The following is an 8513-nucleotide window of genomic DNA, read 5'->3' on the forward strand; positions in this document are numbered from 1 at the left end:
GCCCCGCCCCCCTCGGAGCTGGAGGGCCCGCCCTTCCCGGGACCTGCGGGCTCTCCGGGGCGGGGCCGCTGGCTTCCCCGCCGCCCTGAGCCAGCCCTTGGCCCCGTGGACTCTTCTGCCTTGGAAGCTGCACTTACCGTCTAGGGCTGGCCGGCCAGCCGGAAGGCTTAAAGGAGGAAAGAAGGCGTCGCTGGCCCGGCGGCGCTGCAGCAGAGTTCCGGTGCCTCCGTTGGCGCCGGAGCCCACCGCTGAGGGGAGGGGGCGCTTCGGAAGGCAGCCTTGAGGCCTGATTCCGTCGGGCCAGGGAGAAGTGGACGCCCGGGCTCGCCAGGGGCACTTTGGCCTTCTCGGAAAGCGAGCCTGCGAAAGGGCTCCAGCTGGGCCTCGTCGCAGCCCGCAGCGGAGGGCGATCTGGATGCCGGCAAGGCGAGCCGGCCGAGCTGCTGGAGCCTCCGCTTCTGGGGTGAAGCCAAAGGCCCAGTTCGCCGGCCTCCATCCCAGGCTCAGCGGCTCCCGGACAGCCGGGACTCCTGGGCCTAGTGGAGCTCCTGCCCTGGAGGCTGAGGGTCTGGCCGGAAGGAAACCTGGAAGCAGCCCTTGGCCGCCCGGGAACTTCAGTTGGCTTCCATGCCTGCCTGCCCATCCAAGAGCCCCAGACGGGGGGACTGTGGGTGGGAAGAAGGATTCGGTCCCCCGAGGACCGAGAAGCTGACTGGCTACTGGGGCAAAGGATTCGGGGAGGAGCGGGCTCAGGGAGAGAGACTCCCAGAGTGCCCCGGGGCGTTGGGGGACCGAGTTCCGGGACGACCATCTCCTGCAGCCAAAGAGGGGCGGCTCTGCTACCTTCTGGCACTCACAAAAGCGGCCCCCAAGGGTTTGGGCCTCAAAGGTGCAGGGAACAACCCTTGCAGAGGCTTTTGGCACTGCAAATGGGGCTGGTTTTCATTCGACCGGTCAGTCCAAAGCGACATCCGGAAGAGAGCAGACATGGGGATGGCGGTGGCCCACGTGCTCAGTGACAGATGGTTCCCTTCATCTGCACCAAACCAACAAAGACCCCAGATCGCTGGCCAAGGCTCCAAGGAAGCTTGGAGGGACCCTTCCTAGCCAAACAAAGGTTCCCACAAGGCAATGACTTGCCCATGGTAACACAGCTCAAAGAGCCGGAGATGGGATCCTAGTTCTTCCACTGGACCATGTTCTCGATTTCTGCAGGAAGAAACTGGAGCCTCAAGAGGTGAATGACTAACCCAGGGTCACATCATTCCCCTGGGTCCTCTGCCTTCCAGGCTGAGCCAAATTCCTGTGAACTCTTTGCACCTGCGGGCCCCTTCCTCCTTCCCTGTCAGTCAGCAGGGATAGAAGGTTTCTGGGCCTTTGGGGCTCAGGCCCAAATCCCTTTCTAGACTGACTAACTAGCTCTCAGCTGTGCCAACAATGCGTGAGTTAACAGTGTGCCCATCCCCCCGCCCCCAGCCATTTTCCTTTTGGCCATCTTTGCCGGGCTTCTGGGGAGGAGGCGGGACTTGAAGCATTTTTCACTGGACTCTGGAGAACTTTGCTTCCATCCTCTGAAAAGTGTCTTCTCATGCCTTCCGGCTGGGAGCACTTGGGGAAGGGCTCTTAGCTTGGCCTTTGGTCAGGGATGAGACCTTCCTCGGGGCAGCTGCAGGCACTTGCATTTCCTCTCTTCGTGCAAAACCCTTTCCATTCTGTCTCCTCAGGTGGCTCTGCCCTGGGCGGGGTAGGTCTGATGGGCGACGGGTCTTCCTGCTCCCTCCATTGGCTTCGGCCATTGTCCAAAGCGTCTGCTGGCAGATGGTGGCCTCCGGCCAGTCTAGGAGATTTGGCTGGAGCAAACAGAGGCACCAGATTCTTCTGAGGATCCTTTCCTCCCCCTCCCCCATCTTTTGCTGAATTTTGTCCCATTCTTAGAGCTAGAGCTGATGGTGGTGATGGTGGCGGCAGACATGCTCCCCGGCCCTTCGTCTTCTCCTGAAAGCCCTCCATCCCCCGTCCATCCGTCCATCCAGCCACACAATGCTTGCTCCTACTTAGCACTTTGAGGAAACCTCGATTGATTGCTGTTTTCTAGCACTTTTCATAGGAATGGCTGTTGCATTTGGTCAAAAGAATTTTCAGTATTATTGAAATAATCACGTGATTTTTGTGGTTGTTGTTGATGGGCCAATTATGGTTATAGTTTTTTTTTTTTTTTATAAACCCTTACCTTCCCTCTTAGAGTCAATCCTGTGTATTGGCCCCAAGGCAGAAGAGTGGTCAGAGCTAGGCAATGGGGGTCAAATGACTTGCCCAGGTAACACAGCTGGGAAGTGTCTGAGGCCACATTTGAACCCAGGACTTCCCATCTCTAGACCTGGCTCTCCATCCACTGAACCACCCAGCGGCTTGCCCCCTAATAGTTTTTCTGATGCTGACAGCCTCATCATAGAATATGATCTTGTGATATATTTCTGTTATCTTCTTGCTCATATTTTTGTATCCATTTTCATTAGGAAAATAGGTCTAAAATTTTCCTCTCTTTTGACTCTCCCTGGTTTAGAGATCACAACCATATTTGCATATTAGAAGGATTTCTTCCTTACCTACTTTTTCAAACAGTTTATGTAGTATTGAGTCTAATTGTTCTTTAAAAATTCTGTAGAATTAACTTATAAATCCATCTGGTCCTGGTTTTTTCCCCTTAGAGAGTCCACTTACAGCTTTTTTTAATTTTTGTTTTCTAAGATAGGAGTCCTTAAATATTCTGTTGCCTGTTGTGTTCATCTGAGTGCTGTATATTTTTGTAACTATTAACCATTTCACTTAGGTTGTCAGTTTAGTGTTTTGGGAGTGGTTGCTTTTTATTTTCAATTTGATTCATCTCTCCATTCATTTTCAGGATTTTTATGTTCACATTTGAGGGTTTGGGTTCTTGTAGTTTAGTAGCATGCCCAATTTGCTCTGCTCTTTCTCTCTTTTATTGCTGTAAGGTGAGGTGTAGAGATGGACACTTTCTCCTACATACTGCTTTGTCTGTATCCCATAAGTTTTGGTGTGTTGTCTCTTTTTCATTATCTTTAAAGAAATTACAGGTTGTTTCTAGGACATTTTACCAACTCATTCTTTAAGTCTGGCTTATTTAGTTTCTAGTTAATTTTTTTTTAATTTTTAAAAGCCCTCACCTTCTGTCTTAGAAGCACTACTGTGTTTTGGCTCCAAGGCAGAAGAGAGATAAGGGCTAGGCAGTGGGGTTAGTTAAGTGACTTGCCCAAGGTCACACAGCTGTGAAGTGTCTGAGCCCAGATTTGAACCTAGGACCTCCTGTCTCTAGGTCTAGCTCTCAATCCACTGAGTCACCCAGCTGCCCCCTCTGGTTAATTTTTAATCATTGCTTCAAGGCTCTTTAATGAATGCAATTTCTTTTTAAAAATATAATCCTTACCTTCCTTCTTGGAATCAATACTATGTATTGGTTGGAACTGTCCATTGTTTGGAACCTCCTTGGGCCAGCCATAGCTCAGGCCTCTCACCCGCAGGACTTGTCAGCCCCGGATGTGGATCTGTGGTCATGGACTGGGTAACAGGTGACAGGGTTGCCAGCTCCCGATATGGTTCAGGGATCCCCCAGGATCTCTTTCCACCCTAGTAATCAGTCTTAGCCTCCTTCCTGTCCGTGGACATTAGAATGTTGCCTGCCACTGCCTCTGCCACACGGCGCTCCTGGTTAGCCCTGACTCCAGTGTCTGCACACCCCTCTGCCTCTCTTGCTAACTAAGCTGTCCTTCCTGTGAATTTTCCCCTTGGCTTATCCCATCAGAATTCAGTTTGTCCCATTCACAGATTGTTGTGAAGGAGATATGATGGGCGAGCTGGGCCAAAATGCTGAAATGGGCGTCCTATTTCCTGGGGGAGGGGGGACCCTAAGTCATGCCTATGGGCTCCCACCTTGACTAACAATGGCTTTCTGGCCCCGTTTTGTCCTTCACCAGGAAGCCGCTGCTTAACCAATATCCTCGGCAAGAACCGCTGCCACCACTAATTTATATAGTGTTCATTTACCAAGCCCTTCTTTCCCCATAAGTCATTCTTCAGATGGAGCAACTGAGGCCAAAAGCATCTGACACAGAGCCCTGATGGCACATCCCTGGCTCTGGAAGACAATGGCCAAGCCGGGGCCTTTTTTCCCCTTTCCATACAAAGAGGGTGAGCGTCAACAGCGCCCCCCCCCTTCGTGATAGAAAAATCGGTCACCAGGCTACGCCTTTTATTCCACTTTATTATGGTTTCACGCACAGTCTGGTGGCTTTTACATATTCTTTGAGTTCTTTGGAATCAAACTATTATTGAAGCCTAATAAATAGTAACAGGACAGAAAACAGAAATATCGCTCTAAGTGTATCCATCTGTTTGCTGGCTGTTTCACTGTACAACAGGAAATGCCTCTTATTAAAAAGTCACCAATTCATAAGTTACCTTCTTATTCACTACGTGTTTGTTGCGAATTAATGAAGTCTTCCAGGGATAGGCTAGGCCTGGAGTCGGGCAGATTTGAATTCGAACCCGGCGTTGGACAGACTTGCGGTGTTGATTCATTGAGCCCCAGAGAAGAGCCTGGTGGGAGGCCAACCCACTGAAGCACGGATGCACGGCCTGAAGGAGGAGCGTGATTCTCTGAGAAGAAAGCGGGACCCTCGGGCTTGCCACACACGTTCCTCGGGGAGCTTCTGAGCGCCTCCCTCTAAAGGAAGTGCTAATCCTCTGGTTATCCGTCCACAGCTAGATCAACCATGCAGCGACGGACTACAACCTCCTCCACCCCAGTTGAGGCAATGTCTCTCCTGCGAATAAACCACACGGAGGAGACGTTCTCTTCTGCGTCGCCGTGTGCGGCCAGTGTGTCCCTTCAGGCAAGGGAGGGGCCAGTTTTAGACGCCCCCCTCCGGCGCGCACGCGCTCGCTCCAGCGGTTTCCTCACAGCTGTAGCGGCTCGCCTGGTCCCGCTGCGTGCGTCCTAGGAACGGGAGAGTCGGCTTCTCCTGCGGGGGACAGACTCCAACCTCGCCTCTACGTTCCTTCACTACCTGTCGAGCAGCTCCTCTACGCAGGAAGCGCCCTGCCAGAAATCTGGGATTCGGGCTCTGGCCAGAGCCCATCCGAAAGGCCATCCCTCTACTGGGGCCCAAGGGAGGTTTCTTTGGCCAAGCCTCTGTCACCCTGCAGCGACGTGAGAAGGCACGGCAAGACTTCCAGGTGCCGGAGAGACACGGGAGGCCTTAACTGGACCGGCTGGATGCAGCGCGGTCAGGGAGGTGTTCCGGGGGAGGGAGGACGTCCCAGGCCTCCTGGGCCTCCCTGCATGGCGGCTGCCGCCACGGGGGACACGTCTAACTTTGGTCTCAGAAGAATCTTGGGGGAAGGACGACCGCGAAGAACTTAACTGGCCGCTATCGTGCGAGCCCGGGACGAAAGGGCAGGCGGCCCCCAGAGGCCTCGCCTCCGAGTGGCCTTTTACAATTGGGAGGCGACTTGGCCTAAGCGCGGTCTGCCGAAGCGCCTGCCCAGGAAGTCTAGCCTCGGGGATCGCATCATTTTACTGAGCGGTTTCCAAAGACCCTCCTCACTACGGGAACAAAAGCAAAGAACGTTACAAACACGAGAAATCGACACTGTACACACGGAAGCGAACACTAGACACGCCCCCAGCGCCGGCAGTCCTTCGTCCTCCCGGGATTCTGCTGGGGACCCTGGAAGTTATCCTCCTCCTTGGGGGGAGCTGCCTAAACGGACTCGCACGGCGCAGGGCTGGGTGCGGACCTTGGGAGAAAGGCCACGGAGAGCCTCAAAGAAGGGCACGTTCATTGGAAAAGAAGGCGGTTACGCGCGGCTCTCCCGTCCACAAGCGGGGCTCTCCGCGCCGGCGCTTCAAAGGCCAGCGTTCAGGCGGCTGGGACGTCCCCAGGTGCCAAAAGAGGAAAGCGGCGTAAGGAAAGGGGGCTCCCAAGCGGGTCGCGTGTCCAGAAGGTGCGCGTCCTGCGTCGGGCTCCTCTGGGGGGTGAAGGAGAGAGGCAATAAAGTACTTGCATATTCCGGGACTTTATTAGCAATATGTACACTAGCATCACAGAACCACTACATTTTACACGGATGCAAGATGGTGAACGAAGTTTCTGGGTAAGAAGAAAAAATACAGCAAGGGCCTTTGCTCTCCATAGCTCCCTGCCAGTCCCGCGCGCCCTTTATTCGAGCCTCTGGTCATGCACATCCCGGACTCCCAAGGCCTCGAGCCCGCGGTGCGCATGGTCCGTCCATCGGCGGCAGCCTTGGCCGAGGCCCGAGGGCAGAGCGAGTCCTGCGTCCTCCTAGGAGGCGGGGAGGTGCTTCCTGAGGACGTCTTTGGACGCGGCAGACAGGCTGTCGGGGAAGTTCACTTCGAACTCTATGAGCAGGTCGCCCCGCTGGTCGGGGTTTTTGGGGAACGGCAGTCCGTAGCCTATGATTCTCCTCCTCATCCCAGGTTTCACGACCTCGTTGATGGTCATCGGGATGGTCCTTCCTTCTATCGTGGGCACGTTGATGGAGCAGCCGCACAAGGCCTGCAAGACAACAACAAAGTCAACGCGCTGGACGGCCCTGGAAAGCTTAACGTGACGCACACAAGAGCATCATTTGGGTCGGAGGCGGGCGAAGTCTGGGCCCCCACCGGGCTGCCAGATGGGTTCCGCCCCGAACACTCCCACACGCCGCCGGGGCTCGACGAGCCAGAAGGGAGGAGACGGGTTCAAAGAGACCCCTCTCTCCGGGCCACGGGCCGAGGAAGGGGCCCACCCAGCCACGTCCTCTCCCTGTCGGGGTCCCGGGCGCACTTCAGGAAATGCTGCCTCCGAGAAGGGATAACTTGTCGAGACGAACTTTCCCGCGTAGTTCTCTACTCCTTGGTCAGCCCCTTGGCCGCCCTACCGGGCAGGCCGGGATATTCTAAGTGACCTCATCCACTTTCAGAGCACGGAAAGTTAAAATGAAACTGTGGGGTCGGTCTAGGAGCCGGAAGGTCCCAGCGTGTTGATCCCCGGATGCCCCCCCCCCCCACGGGCATCTCATTAAGTTGCAGGTGAAGTCACAGAGAGCAGCCAAATCCTGACCCCCGCCTGGGCCCGCAGAGCCCTCAATAGCAATATGGCGAGACACGGCCAACCGTCAGCCAGCCTTTGCCAAAGCCCCAAAAGGCAAGGGAAAGACGCCCACCTCGGAGCGTGTCGAGGGTCAGAGACCGCAGGCCAAGATGGAAATGGCTGCCACAGACCCGCTTAATTCGTGGAGGGCGCTGAGGCCCACGGAGGCTGCCCCAACCATGTCACCCAGGAAGGACAGAGAAGAGTCGGAACTCGAACTCAAGTCCAGATTCGATGCTTTCTCCCCAGTGCCATGCTCTGGGAATAGGCAAGGCAGAAGCAGCAAGCGTCGAGGACAGGACGAGAAGGGCCGGAGCAGTGACAGCCCCCCACGCGTCAGTGGAGAGCACACAAGAGCCCCAGCTCAGGAGGCCTGCGGGGGCCCGCGGGAATCGCCCAACGGACACCAAGGGCTCCTTTCAACAGGAAGCTAGAGGTTTGCACTGAAACGCCCCGAGAGCTTCCCTCATGCTCGCTCCTTCCATCCGAGCAGCACCAAAAGGCACCTGCGTGTCCCGAGGGGCCCCCCACATCCCGCCCCCCGGGCGGCATCCACTCACCTCCCGCAAGCTGATCCGGACGGGGTAGAGCAGGTTGGAGCCGTCCCTCTTGAACTGCGTGTGCTCCTTGTCCTTGATGACGAAGACGATGTCTGCCGGGATGCTGTTGGGCATCTCGTCTCCCTCCCTCGGGAAGGTGATCTTCGTCCCCTCTTTCCAGCCCTTCTTGATCTCGATGGTGAGGATCTTGTCCTCGATGCGGACGCTCCTGCCGTCGGGGTTCAGCCTCTTCCGGGAAATCTTCATGCGCTTGGTGCAGCCGTTGTAGATCTCTTCGAGAGACACTCTGAGCTCGTGGATGACGGGGGGGTCTTGCCGGGGCCGGGGCGGGCCCACCGTGCTCCTCTCCCGCGGGTAGCCGTTCATGCTGAAGCCAAAGGCGCCGAAGGGGTCCGCGTCCACCTCCATGTCCTCGGGGTCTCTGTTAGTGCCCATTCTCCTCCCGAAGAAGACATCGAAAGGGCTGGAGCCGCCGAAAAAGGCTGCAAACGTGGCATGAGGGTCCCCGTGGAAGGTGTACCGGAAGGTACCTCCTTGTCCATCCGTCCCACCGGCTCCTCCCTTCAAGCCTAGGGGAGAGGAGCGACAGGTTAGGGAGGCCTCCGCTGAGAACCGTTCAGGGGAGGGGGGGGGCTGCCGCTGAGACGGCGAGAGGCCTGACAAGCCTCGGGCCTGGGCTGCGGGCCGGCTGCTCCCCCACACCTTCCCACGTCAAGGCTGGCCTCTCCTGTGCCCGCCTCTCCCAGTCACAGTCGGAAAGGCAGCGTGAACTCTCAGCTCA

At 56.1% G+C, this 8513-nt stretch overlaps 1 protein-coding gene across 5 annotated transcripts in view; it reads right to left on the bottom strand.

Moving 5' to 3' along the window:
* Positions 1-6077: 6077 nt before the first annotated feature.
* Positions 6078-8513, bottom strand: part of DNAJB4 (DnaJ heat shock protein family (Hsp40) member B4) — a 21169-nt gene continuing 18733 nt past the window's right edge. For all 5 annotated transcript variants that reach the window (XM_007505591.3, XM_007505592.3, XM_007505590.3 and 2 more), the window contains exons 3-4: positions 7733-8301; positions 6078-6596 (exon numbers count right to left, since the gene is read on the bottom strand). In XM_007505591.3, the coding sequence (XP_007505653.1) occupies positions 6363-6596; positions 7733-8301 (803 nt within the window). In that variant the 3' untranslated portion in view covers positions 6078-6362. The remainder of the gene's footprint in view (positions 6597-7732; positions 8302-8513) is intronic.

Source organism: Monodelphis domestica, chromosome 2, assembly GCF_027887165.1.
Source record: "Monodelphis domestica isolate mMonDom1 chromosome 2, mMonDom1.pri, whole genome shotgun sequence".
Classification (NCBI taxonomy): Eukaryota; Metazoa; Chordata; class Mammalia; order Didelphimorphia; family Didelphidae; genus Monodelphis; species Monodelphis domestica.